Source organism: Periplaneta americana, chromosome 2 (assembly GCF_040183065.1).
Source record: "Periplaneta americana isolate PAMFEO1 chromosome 2, P.americana_PAMFEO1_priV1, whole genome shotgun sequence".
Lineage (NCBI taxonomy): Eukaryota > Metazoa > Arthropoda > Insecta > Blattodea > Blattidae > Periplaneta > Periplaneta americana.
Genome location: NC_091118.1, coordinates 108,675,599 through 108,690,036, shown reverse-complemented (window position 1 = coordinate 108,690,036; position 14,438 = coordinate 108,675,599). Strand labels below are relative to the sequence as shown.

The following is a 14,438-nucleotide window of genomic DNA, read 5'->3' as shown; positions in this document are numbered from 1 at the left end:
CTATCAGGAAACAGTGTTTTAGTGGTGGTTCTGTATTACTGCTCTTGGGCGTTAGGTCATAAATGCACTTGGAGTCACATGAACCAATGAGTGTGCCACATTGTTGGCGGGAGAACACTTGTATTACTCTGTTTGTATAAAGCGTTAGACTGCTATGAAAAAGTTGTTGTTTTCTAATGCCAGACGTTTGACAATAAATTCATTTGACCTCTTGCACTCCAATATTTTTCAAAGATATTATCATGACCAGCCACTGAAGCACAGATTTTGAGATGTTCCGAATCCATTTCTTGGTTTGAGTTGCACAATGGGCAGTTAGAGGACTGATATATTCCAATTCTATGCAAGTGTTTGGCCAAACAATCATGGCCTGTTGCCAATCTAAATGCAGCTACAGACGATTTTCGTGGTAAATCGGGAATTAACTGTGGATTTTCATGCAGAAAGTTCCATTTTTCCCCCTGAGATTGTGTTATCAAATTTTGTTTGTTGAAGTCTAAGTATGTAGATTTAATAAATCTTTTCACAGAGTAATACGTAGATTTAGTAACAGGTCTGTAAGTAGCAGTGCTGCCCTTCTTTGCTAAAGCATCCACATTCTTGTTTCCCAGGATTCCACAATGGGAGCTATGAAAAAGTGCAACAGTAGGAATTAGGAGCAAAGGTTAACTATTCGTGATTTGATTATGTTTTACAACTTGTGCCCAGCAGCATCAGGAGAATCACTGCTGATTTTAGTAGTTTCTGAAGATTTTAAAATCTTTTCCACCACATTTATTTTCTTAGCTTTGCATCTCACAGTACTAGTCTGGTATCTTTTTCAGCTCGTAATATTGGCTTTACAGGAATGCTGGTTGTGCATAGGGATAACATTTTGCTTTGAAGGTTCTAATTCTGCATATAATTTTTTTCTCCCATTTTAGTGAAAGACCCGTAAATGGACAAGTTGATGTTGTGATTAAGAAGTACAACGAAGAAGAGAACACTAAATTGATGACGAACTTGGAGAAGTATTATGAGAGAGAGAAAAATGTAAGTTCATTATATATAGAGAATAGTTTAGTGTCTTGATATGCAAAGTGATTTAATAAGGTTTAAAAATACAAATAAGTATATATTGATTGTGATTGCAATAAATATACATCCCACAGGGTGCATAATGTTAGTGAAGTGAAATTAAAATCATTTAAGAATGTCGAGTGTCAGTTCTTGTGTCACTACCTTGAAATCATTTGGCTTTTAATGGTTTTTTTTGTAATGTTGAGGGTTATCTTTCTTGTAATAGTCTTAAAGCTTGTTCCATGAAATCTCTTTTTTTTCTCTCTTCTCTTTGGATCCCTTCTTCTCAAAGAATGATTTTTTTTGTGTCAATATAATCTTACTACTGTAGATACCGTACTGTACAAGGAATATTTTAAAGAAAGCTTAATTTTGAAGTCTTCGTTTAAAAATGCAGGAATAAAAATATGCTGAAAACTGAATACTTTATTGCTCTCTGAAGCATTTTAGAGAGTCCACCTAAACCAATATAATTAGTAAAAATGAGAATATTTGTTATTCAGGCTTATTCAGAGAAATGAAATGTCTAGCAGTACAGTGAAATAGCAACAGCACTTAAGCAATTCTTTTGAAGAAAGAAAAGGAAAGAAAAAGCTTCACAATTACTCAGTATAGAACTGCTAAATGTTACCTTGGCTATGATTTTTGTGTGGTTACTTCTTTTATTAGGTGAAAAGCCGTGGTGAGCCTTAAATATAGTACGTAGTGAAGTATTGAGATAAGGGGATGTGAAACATTACTCCATTGGAATGAGAGTTTTTTATATAAAAATATTATATGGTTCTGATATACATTGAAGAAGAATAATAAGAATAGTATAATTTAATGCGTAGTGTTATATAATAGAGTGAACAGTTTTGAACAAAATTCTGCTAATGTTATTTATCTTGTCTGCAAGTGCCTGCACAGGTGGGGATTTTATCAGTCACTGGGTTAGAGTACTGTCACTTATTTTTTCTTATGTATTGTGTTACTGTGTAATTTTGAAGGATAATTACAGGTCACAATTATCTGGCCAAATATCTGAAGAGACTCGTCCTGTGCAACAGTCAGGATGAATGGACGAAGAATACTCGATATCCTGCCCTGCTGTTGCTTTAGAAATTTGCTTAGTTTCAAAGTAAAGTCGAACTTCTGTAGCTTGAATTTTCGATATCTCAAGACAATTTTAATTTACTGACAGCATCGTATAATTTTTGTTATGTTATTCGAATTTTTCCATATCTCAAAGGATATTTCATGCCCAGCCATCAAACATTTATCTTTAATGCAAATTTTGGGTGAAAATGTTCAATAATAATAATAATAATAATAATAATAATAATAATAATAATGTATAATACAACGAAAGGTATGAAGTACTGTTACTTTAACGAGCATTGTAATTAGGCTCTACTTCTTTTTTTAATGCAAACATCCTCAAGAAGTAAACATTATCATTGTTTCTGTATTGTAAACTGAGGATAGATCTTAGTCTTTTTCTCCCCTCCCCCACAGGGATCACAACCAAAGACGTTTTATAGTTTATACACAACTAATTCTACTTCTCTTTTGATGCAGTTAGACAAGACTACAGTAACTGCAATATACACAATGGGGTCAACCATTGTAGTGCGACGGGAAAGGATGTTAAGATATCCTCAGTATTATTACTTTCTAGAGTAATTTACTTTGAAATTTAGCGTTGGAGTTTGTCTGTGCTAATAAAAATATAAAGTCGTCAATCAGAAAAGCAGAAATACATTCTATAGACATCTTTGAAATTCCCCTGTTCGAAAAAATACAGCAGATCATATGCTTATTGCTTTCACTTATGTTCAGATAAGCTTTACTGAACAATACTCGAACCTTAAGGAAAAATTTGGCTACTTTAGGTCTAGTACCTGCAACTGTAGGATTGTAGGTATGGTAGGTAATAAATAAGAAATTATAATATTTAGGATTAGTCCAGTCCATTTGAAGTGAAAAAAAAAAATTGTGATGCAAACATTAAATTTATTAGTTGCACAGTACTAGTAATGATGGTATTGGGACATATCTGCAGTTAATTACAGCATGCTATTATATCATTGTGCAGTAATGATAATTGAGGCTTTTATGGCGTATTTTCTATATCTTGAATTTTCGAGAACTCGAAGCATTATGCATTTCCCAAAGCATTTCTAGATATCGAAGTTCGACTTACTGGAAAGCTCATCTGCTAATGGCTTTATCGCTAAATGAAGTGCATTAGAAACCAACCATAGTGCTACCATAATCAACTCATTAAGTTTAAAGGTGATGTAAAGAGAGAATTCTAGGTGACATAGTTCCAAGTTGTGCTTCTTTTTCTTCATTAATTCCTTATGCTGCTAAGAATTAAGGTGCAAAATTAACTGAGTCTGGGGTTAAACTGCAGACAGGCATCTTAAAGTAAATACTGTGATTTTATGATTACCAATGTTCGTTTACATACACACAGTGAAATTAATGTAGCCAATTTTTCTTTCTTCCAAACTTAGCATTACACCTGTCTGCTTCATTTCTGAGTGCAGTGCCACAGGTAGAGCCATAACTGTCAAGTCAGTAGCTAAATTAAGCAGCTGTATTGAATTACTGCATACGGAATATAAAATGTTATAAACTCACAAAATCTTTTTATTTGAATTCATGCTACAAGAGTATTTGAAGCATATTTAGAATATAAATTTCTTAACCCTATTTGTTTTGGAATTAGGAATCCCATAGGATTTCTCTTAAATATAGAATTGTTCCTTTAACTGAGGCATGTGTGGCAACCCTGCTGTGTGTAAACAGAAATAGGAATATATTTCTGAGGCCATTCAGACTATTGCAATTGGGAGGATGTCAGCAACTATCTGAATAGTACAGTGTGATCGAGAAGTCTCTCCGCAGTACTTGTATAGTCGAGAATCCACTAGGCAGAGAATTCAAGTGTATTTGGTAGAGAATTCAAGTGGCAGCACTAGCTGCTAAGCATATGATGGACTGGGAGTGTGAAATTGTCAAACCGGAATGAATGGGGGAGTGCCAACTTCAGACAGGGTTGTATTCTAGGGTTACTAGAACTAATAGAGCTGTGGAGGGACTTTTCAATTGCACTGTATTATGAATGATGATAGCCTGCTTTTAATTTTGAGAAGACATTATTCACACCTTTTCTCGATACACCCTCAAAAGCACAATTTGTGTTATCAGCACACAAGGCAACTACTTTTTCTTTTATGTATAGATTTTTCAAACATTCTGTTAGGAATATACAGATTATGAGTGCTGTTTCACCAGACAATGATTTGAAGTTTAATAATTTAACAGTAATTCCCTCAGCAGGAATAAAACATGTCACCAGTATAGGAAGTATTATAATGTCTAAGATTTGAAAGTGTCTGTCATTATCGAGACGGAATTAGCCTTTTGTAAATCACATTCTAATTGAAAAACCGCAAATGGACTTATGTTTAGCAAGATCGCCTTTTTTCTTTGGTATAACCTCATGTAAATTTAGGTTCAAGAACACATTGCGTAAGTTTCGGAGTACAATATAAAGATCTAGAGGACTGATTATGTTGCAGTGTGTGGTAAACAAATGAGCTCAGTGACTGCTAATTTAATTCCTTTGTCACTAAAAGAATTGACTTTGAAAAAAATGTAACTGCGGGACAGGATGCTCTCACATGTACAGCACTTTTAATGTTTCTCACTACCTAAATGATGCATAATAACAGAATGACCACCATGATAATGTTAAATGAGGAGGAGTAAATATTGCAATGAACATCCAAAACAACATCAAATCCGAGATTTTTTTAAATAAAAGGTTCTCTCTCTCTAGCTTAGAGTTAAAAACACATTTTCATTTCAGTGGTGGCATGGCTTTTATGTCACGATATTATTTCTAACTTCACACAAAACTATGGAAATCTACACTGTCCACTGTCCATTGTCTGGAGTTTTTATTTTAAACAAGTGCTTAACACCACCAAATAGAAAGTTCAGTTCACACCTGTGGAGTAACAGTTAGTGTGTCTGACCGTGAAACCAGGTGGCCAGGGTTCGAATCCCAGTCTGTGCAAGTTACTTGGTGGAGGTTTTTTCCAGGGTTTTCCCTCAACCCAGTATGAACAAATGCTGGATAACTATCGATGATGAAAAGCTATGTAACTTTCTATGTTGATTATTTTCTTTAAAATTGAGTATTTTTTTAAGATAATGCAGCAAACTGGCATAAAACTCACAAAAAAAATTAAGCCTAACTATTAAAGAGAACATTGTCATTTGTGTAGTGTCATTGTAATTGCAATATTGCATGGCTTTCAGAATAAGATCCTTTGATGCGTGTGGATGGAATAAAAAAAGGAAGAAACAGTCTTATGGGCAAAAGAAAAATGTAAGCCATAAAATATAAGGAAAAAACGTAAAGCTTAAGGGAAAAACATAAATACATATCTGCTAGTCAAGCTAATCTCTGCGCTACTCATGACAAACTCTAAAATAGCTTTATGTAGAGTGAAGGATACTCATATCCATAATCACACTTCATACACATGCTCTTGTCTCACTGTATTTTGACTCTGAATAGGTTTTTCCAATTTCCTTTCATTGCTGCTGTTTAGAGGATCACTGAACTTTTTATGTGCTATTTTATTGTTGATGTGCAATCATTTTTTCTCTGTCTAGACAATTCTCAAGTCATTAGTCACTGCAGTTATAGAAGTAAATTACACAATATATGGAGACATTGTGATATAGTCACATTTGTTATCTTTTGCCTCTCAGAATATAGTAATTATAAGATATGTATATTTTTTTAGGAGTAAGTAGTTACAGTGATCAAACTGTGTACCCTTGTACCTTTCCACCCTAACCAAGGGTCTTAGAATCATTAAAAAAAAAAAAAAAAAAAAAAAAATGTAATACATGTTCCCCATTGCTGTGTGGAAATGTCCACAGTGAGAAGATGGAAACTTAATACTTTCGCATTATACATTTTATGCAGTAACAAAAAAAAAAAAAAAAACTTCTATTGCGACCATATCTTTTACCCACTGTGCTCTCTTCTTATAAAATGACTGTTCTAGTATTAAAATTTAATTTAATTTGGAGAAAAATAGAATATTGTAAATTTTGTCATTAGACTTAACACAATACAAAGAAATGATAACGACATTGGACTTTGTCACAATTTGAAATAATATAATTGTTGTTACAGTTGCCATTTAGTTTTATTAGTATATTCCTTAGAACTGTATCATCTCTTGTGCTAACAACGCCATATCAGAAAATCTTATGCAATTTAATCTTCTTCCTTCTACTATCAGCCCTCCCATGTTCACTAAATCTTTCATGTAGATGTTCAACAGGGTAGGTGACAAAGGGCGTCCTTATCATACTCCTGTCCCTATTACACTTCCCTCTGACATTTCTTCTCTTAGGGTGTAAAATAGTTATATTTCCGTGAAAAAATATCGCCAATGCTCAGTGTAGTACTATATTTTAACATTCGAAAGAAATTTTGTCTCAAAAAGTAGTACTTGCCAGTCATGTTGAAATGGATAGATTATAATACTTTCCTGATATGATTTGGATAAATATTTATTTTATTTTGTGGTCATATTGTTCTAGGGTTTCTATGAGTATGGTGAGAAAGTGGATACTTCAGATGTATCAGGAAACTGTCTGTGCTGTGGGAAGATGACAACCCATTGTTGTCAGCGTTGTTTTGGATGGTACTGTACCCGAGAATGCCAAGTGAAAGATTGGCCTCTTCACAAATCAAATTGCATTCCATTGCCGTAAGTAGGAATTGACAAGATGGTTCTAGCATGTGTTTTTTTTTTATGTGTTAGAGAATGGTACACTATATGAGTGTTATTTGCCATCCTGCACGTGTCAGCATCACAAACCTTTCACAGTGTCGACATTTGTATAGAGCTGCCAGTCAGTTCTGAGCTTCTGAGCATGTGAGACAATATTTCTCAGCAATATTTAGAAACCATGTTGATTGTTAATTATGCTGATTGTAAAGGTGCAATCTGTTGTTCGGTTTTTGAATGTTAAAAATAAAAAGCACTTTGCTGAAATTCGTCAGATTATTGAAGTGTACAGGGAAAATGTAATGAACAAGATGTTATTTATTCAAAGGAAGAAGAACAAATTTCCTTGATAAAATGTCCAAATTGTCTTTGTTTTCACCTGTCGTCACTGAGCATTTGAACACATTGAGGTGCACCCATTCTGGAAAATAAGCACAATCTTTCGACTATTAATGAGTTTCATGAGGCTTTCCCTTATGTCTCTGTTGCTTATGACATGGCCAGTGTTCACCTTCACTGTGTAAAGGTCTTTCGAGTTGGGTCCCTAGAATGCTCCCACCAGAAAACATACAAAAGGAATGGCTGCATCTCTGGTATTTCTGGAGTGCTACTGTAGAAGGAGACAAATTCTTGGACTGCATAGTAACAGCAAATGAGACATGAGTGTCTCACTATACATCTTAAAGTGAGCAGTGGCGAAGCATAACAAAAATGTATGGGTAGATGCAAAATATCTAAATCATTCTGAAAACAATATCTCTTCCCGTAAAGCATAAGTGTCTGACTGGATTAAATAGTTCTGGATATGTGCTTTTAAAAACAGAAATGCTTCCAAGTTGGTCTTTCATGGAAGGCTTCTTCTATTGCCATTAAGTGTAGGGTTTATAAATAACTTGCTGTATTTACTTATTGATTTTTGGGCTTTTTTGATTTGCTGTAAAGGCTAATTTATTCTTGCAGTCTAAGGTGTCTTGCTACATCAACAGTGTGACCTGTTATTTATCCATTGTGTCACATTTTCATTATGTCTAACAGCTTCTAAGCAAGGTGTTTCTGCCAGTGTTCAATTGTTTCTTTTCGACATTTGGAACGTTCCTGCATTTTTAATGTTTTTCTCCCTGCATGCTTTATAGCTTTTACTTCAACATTTTTTATTGCAGAAATACCAGTACGAATCCAAGGTTCTTCACCTGCTCAGAACCATATAGCCACATATATTTAGAGTACCAAGTACATTAACATTTTGTAGTCATATTTCCGCCTTTCTGAAACAAATTTGACGACTGTCTCTTTATTTTAGATGTAAGTTCAGCTTCTTCTCAATGTTAAAGACAACAAAGAATTGCTTTTAAGGAAACTAACAAAATGAAAAGTCACATTTTTCACGATAATCACCTGATAATTTCCGTATGTGATAGAGATTGTTAAAAATTGCAACACGAAAAACAACACACTGAAAGGAAACACTTGTATCGCTGCAGTGTACAATCCGGGATAAACATTTCTAGCCATCTGTGAGTGGCTGTGTTATGTTCTGTGTGAGGGAAGAAGGGGTTTTGCATGTGCAAGTTTTTAAAGTGCAGCAAGAATGGGTACGCTGGTGCAGCTACGAGAGACTGAAGCAGACGAGAGAGACAAATTGTGTTCTGTCTACCCCACATGCAATATCCACCGTGGCTGCAGAAAACACATTTCTGAGGTGCCTAAAATAGATTACGCAGAACTTCATTAACTTTATCAGAAGTTAGAAGAAATTGTTTTAGAAATTCAAAAAGATCATATAAGAAAATTATTCAATGCAGTGGCACTTGACTGGAGTCATTGGCCGTATATAAGAAAATTATAATAGATACATGTAGTAACTTATGGGTAGACTATGTCTATCCTGTCTCCCCTGATGCTCCACCACTGACCACCTGCAAAACCAAAATAGTTGAGATCATCTTTACTGAATTTCATGCCAACACACTTTTGGGACTGGATAGTTGCTCTCTTGGTTAATTTCTTGCTTCAAGAAGAAACTGTCATGCTGATAGATATTGTAAACTCTTGACAAACCTACAGTGCAGTATCAGGAACCAATTGCAGGGCCTGCTCCATGACAACATGCATCCTCATTTTACTCGAAAAGCTGAGTTTTCAGCAGAAGTTTGTGTGGAATAACCTCAATCATCTTTCCTATAGGCCAGACTCTCTGACTTTCATGGTTTTACAAAATTGGAGCTACTGTTGGTTCAAGGGACTGGAAGTAGACTACTTCAAACTCATCTTCCGATCATCAAAATGCTTGGAATGAAACAGACGTAACAAGACAATTCTTACTTAAAAATGTTTCTTGTATTTCTGACTTTCTGTTATGTCTCCACTTTTAGGTTTGTTTCTGGAAAGGAAATAAGTCTTATAAGATAACAGTGCTAAGATAAAAAGTGAAAGTGAAACTAAAGAAATGGTAGATGAATATAGATTGTATTATGCCGTTTAGTGTCAGACTCAAATATTCTGGTATTTGGGGTGTGTTTCTTATACAGCACTAGTGAGCAGGAACAGTGCAGTGTTGCTACATATGGACAATTGTCTCGTCACTTGTAAAACTCAATCATATAGCATGTTCGCTTGGGAAAGTTTTTTGTAATAGGGATTCTGCTTGTGATTAGGGTGAAGGGAAATATTTTTCTGAATATTAAGGAACAAAAATCACATTTATATATAAAGTGGTTCACATTTTATGGTTTGTTACTATCATATACTTGGATCTTCATAGGATGTGTTTTATGTCTCACCAGTGTATATTTTATATTACAAAATGACTGACATGTCAGTTCATGCAGAGGTGTCAAGCGCAGACATATTTATTGTACCTTCTGAGAAGGAGTCTGGAGATCTTCTGCATACAGAACCACATGCAGACATATGCTTAAAGGAGATAACCTTGTTACTGTTGCACCTTATTTAAAGACTAGAAATGCCCTTTCTTGACAAGCCTGGTCTAGTCTCAGACTTTGTTGACTGGTTTCGATTCCAGACTCTGCCCTCTGGTTTTAGTGTCTGGAAAGGAGTGCCACCAGTCTCAAGTGTTGCTTTATATACTCCTTGAATGTCTTAATCTCTGACAGCACACACACACACACACACACGCACGCACGTGCGGATTATTAATTCTTTGTGTCTTATAGGTAGCTTGAAATAGATTTCTTGCATGACATTTGATTCATTGCATTTATGGTGACTTAATCCCATGTAGATTGAGTGATATAAACACAACAGGGTATCGACTAGGAGACCTTTTTAGGAACTATGATTATCAACTCTAAACATAGTGCCTATTCGATAACATAACATAGAGAAGTTAGAAACCTGTGAAGTAAGAATAACAGTCAAATTGCTATCTGTGTTGTGCATATCTGCTCTTAAAAAGTGGACGTGTTTTGTATCAGTGAGCCACTACAATCAATTAATTTGCAATATTAATGTTTTTCTTTGACTTTGTGCCCTTGTTAGTCCAGCTAAGTCACTCAGCAAATTTAGCACTGTGGAAGTGATAGATCTAGACATAATAGGATAGCTTGAAAAATGATGTATAATGTTTATATTTCTTAAGAAAATAAGAGTATGAAGAAAATTTAAAAAAAATGTTACTCTTATGAGTACCAAAAACTAACCTCTGAGTTGTGTTCAGTAAGTAGTGTATCAGGTTTGCAGGCAGAGAAATTGCAAAGACGTTCATCTTGCATAAAAGAGATACACTATAAATGTAACTAAAAGAGTGACAAATCAGACAACTTTCATAAAAATTTTCTGCAATACACCAATTTAATTTGTAAAATTTGACAAGCTTCACAAAATCAGCAAAAGAAATTTACAAACTCGATAATAAATTACGCAATGTCACCATTGATTAAAGTTCACAAAAAATTGCTAAGGATTAGAGCTTAAGTTAGTTTCTTGTTTTTTTTTTTTTTACCATTATTGTTGGATATGTTTATACCTTAAAATATATTATATAAGCTTTCTAAACAAATTTCAACATTAGAAAATATAAAATATTCTCAAGAAACTTTTAAAAATCTTCATAGGCTTACTTCGCTATATTGGTGACCAGGGGCGGCTTTCGAAGAGGGGCGATAATTTTAAGTTGTAAATTTTCACTTGTCTCACTTTTGTTTCACTGTATGTTACTTTCACGTAAATCTTTGTCTTCTATATCTATCATTTGCTATTCATATTTTCACATGCTAAAGTTAAAGTCACATAAAATGAAGTTCACTGATGTACGGTTTTTACGTTAATAAACTCAAGTCGTCTGACATGTTTGATTACAATTGTGGTATGATGTCGATCCCCGTGTCCCAGTAAAGCCATGCATATCTGTAAACAGTATTAATATTATTATTGATTAAGTGTATGAAGTTTTTAATCTATTGCATAAGCGTTGTAATGGTTTGTTAAACTTACGGTCGAACTGGTTGATGTATTGTGTTCTCGATGGCTGCGTGGTGTGTACTGGAATACGGTTCTTGCAACAAAAGTGAGACTAGTGAAAATTTACAATTTAAAATTATCGCCCCATTTAACATCGTAACACACCAGATCACGAAAGTGAACCAAAGTGAAATAATAACAACCAATGTGTATTTTAAACAAGTGTTTTAAATAATCGTATTTTAGACATTGATTTTAGATTTAAAAGAGTATTAGTGTTATTAGTTAATAGTATATCAGATATTACAATAGAAACCATGAACAATTATATTATGCACACATACATACTACGGAAGTTCACAATACACACGCCAATTGGCTAGGTTTTTTAATCACTATTATGTACATACATCTGATGATGATACAAATAAGTATCGAAAACGTTAATGTGATAGACTAATTCATGTAAAAAATTCATAACTGTATAAAAGATAAGCATAGGTGGTTAATTAAAAACTTATGATACATTATATCATAGTAGCTTATCGGAAAATAAAAACAAAAATTGAATTATGTGTATAATGATACACCAGCTATAGTCATGATGTCACAACTCCAGGTAGTTCATTGAGTTTCTTCCTTAGAGCTTCACTCAGTAGCGTTTCGTACGGTGAAGCAACTAGTGTCTTATTATTTTATATATAAGTTTGTGTGCTATTCTATCGGAAATGCCTCACTGTCGTGTTTTTGGGTGTTGAAATATTACAAACACAGATATTCATATATTTTCTAATCATTAAAGATCACTGATTAAATTGAAAGTGTGGGTGAATTGAATAAATCGACGTAATTTCGAACCCACCTGGAATTCCGTCGTTTGTTCTGAATACTTCACTCCAGAAGATTTTGAAATTACGTCCCGGCTTAGAAATGAACTTCTGCGTACAAAACAAGTAGACTGGTTTTAAAAAATGTGCAATCCCTTCTTTGAAATTGAAACCGGATGAAATTAATGGACATTTTCAGAGTCAGAGATAAACTGGTGCAAATGTAAGGAAGAAGATTATAAAACAAGCAATAGACGTGTCATTTACAACTTCATGCTGCGAATTTTGTGAGACAGTGAATGAAGAAGCAGGGACCAGTGATATCCAAGAACAAACAAGTGATGATGCCAATTTAAACACACATACAAATTGCAAGGAATTAGGTGTGCAGTATGGGCTGGGGAGTGAAATTTTCAGGGGTCTTTCAAACTGAAAGAGAGGAAGTAAATGATATGGATGTGTCCTTTTGTGAAACAACTAGTAGCAGTTAGGATGAGTGCACTGAGAGAAGCAGTTTTACCAAAATATAACAATTTAAAAATAGACAGGAGTGCTATATTTTTTTATAATGTGGGAATGATTACTCTCTCTGTTCGCCTTTTGTCCAATAACAATTTCTATGTGTATATTGATACAAATTTGTCAGTTAAAACTTTGAATTTGCTTTTAAAAAATGCAGTTTGTAATAGATTTTTGAAATTGATTACTTTTTTCTGATCGAGTTGTCACTAACATTGAAACAATTATAAATGGCCAATAATATGTTTATTGGAGATAAAGTTATTAAAACCTAATAAAAGGAATGAACAATTGGTAAAAAAAAAAAAAAAAAGTAAAAATTAAGATAATTTTTTTATGTTCTGAGTTTTGGTTGCAAAATATAATAAATAGTGGTGAATTTTTTAAAAATTAAAAACAATTTCTAATTAATCAAAATACTAACTTCCCTTCTATCAGCAGTTTGAAAGTTTCTGTACTTGTCAGGGTTGAGGTATTCGCGACGAATTTCTTTTATTACATTATGAAGGTATGAATTTTCTGTTTTCTCTTCCGAGGGGATTCCAAGAATTAATCCAGTAAACAAACTGTAAGCTACATAGCGTATGTTCCTGTTATTTACCTCCCGTAACTCTTCCCTTTCAAAATTAGACTCCATCCTCACCATCATAACAGTAGAAGTATTCAACATGTCTCTGTTTAATACAACAGCGTGAAATGCATTATGAAATGTACTCATAATACACTCAGCACTTTCCTGTATGTATCTTACCATTGCACTTTCACAGCAACAGAAACACTCTTGATGAGTTGCTGAAGAAACACATTCACCACAGAAACACCAGTCCGTGGTTCCTAGCCGGTTTGTATTCTCACTGCTTTCTTCCCGTATTCTTACAATTTCACCTTTCCTGGGCTCAAATTGATATGGCCTGATTCCAGCCATGATTCGCGGAAATAGCTATTTCATATAAGACACGACACCAGACCTCAGAAACTTACACTAATAATAGGAACAGACTGACGAGGGAAGAAGCTTACAATTACCATATAAAGCCCAGTTGCTGCTACTCACGGCTGGCACACTCGTCAAGTGGAATTGTGACGTCACTTCTATAACTCCGGGAATTTTAACTGTGAATTGTCGCCGTTCTATTAATCATACGATGCTCCGGTTTTCACAGAAACTAATCTCCACACCTACTCTGTCAGAATCATTTTCTACCTAAAAGTGCATTTTTTAAGTTGACAGGGCCTTTAAGGACCAATTCAGCTTGTTACTTGATGTAAAGATATATTCTTCCTTCCCCTGCATACTATGCAAAGACTTACTGTATGTAAGTATGGCTAGAAAAACTGTCTTGGTAGCTTAATTGACAGAGTACTGGTGTATAAGACTGCAGGTCCAGTTTCAGATCCTAGTGTTGGCAAAGTCATATTTATTGTGGACAAAGCAAAGGCTCCTGACAGTTTTTCTTGGGATGTCCAGTTTCCTTTCGTTCCATTGCACTCTGTTTCAATATTCATCATCATTTCAATATTATCTATCAATAATTGTGCAGCTGGATGTAATATTGGCGTATACTGTAGCTGGCATCAGTCTAAGAAGGCATAATGCTCTTAGTGGGGTGGGGAGGATGAGGCAAAGAGCATTCTAGCAGGACTTCACTGGACCTTCGGCTACATGACTGAATCGACAGGCACCACATAGTAGAGTTATGATGTACAGAGTGTTTATTTCAAAACTTCCCAGTCTAAATAACTGTATAGTTTAAATTGGTTTTAATTAAACAGAAAACACGTCAATTTAGATATTGAGGGG

At 34.4% G+C, this 14,438-nt stretch overlaps 1 protein-coding gene across 2 annotated transcripts in view; it reads left to right on the top strand.

Annotated features, from left to right (window-relative positions):
- LOC138694482 (tudor domain-containing protein 1-like) overlaps positions 1–14,438 on the top strand; it is a 186,411-nt gene that overhangs the window by 68,485 nt on the left and 103,488 nt on the right. For both annotated transcript variants that reach the window (XM_069818245.1, XM_069818244.1), the window contains 2 exons: positions 924–1,032; positions 6,682–6,851. In XM_069818245.1, the coding sequence (XP_069674346.1) occupies positions 924–1,032; positions 6,682–6,851 (279 nt within the window). The remainder of the gene's footprint in view (positions 1–923; positions 1,033–6,681; positions 6,852–14,438) is intronic.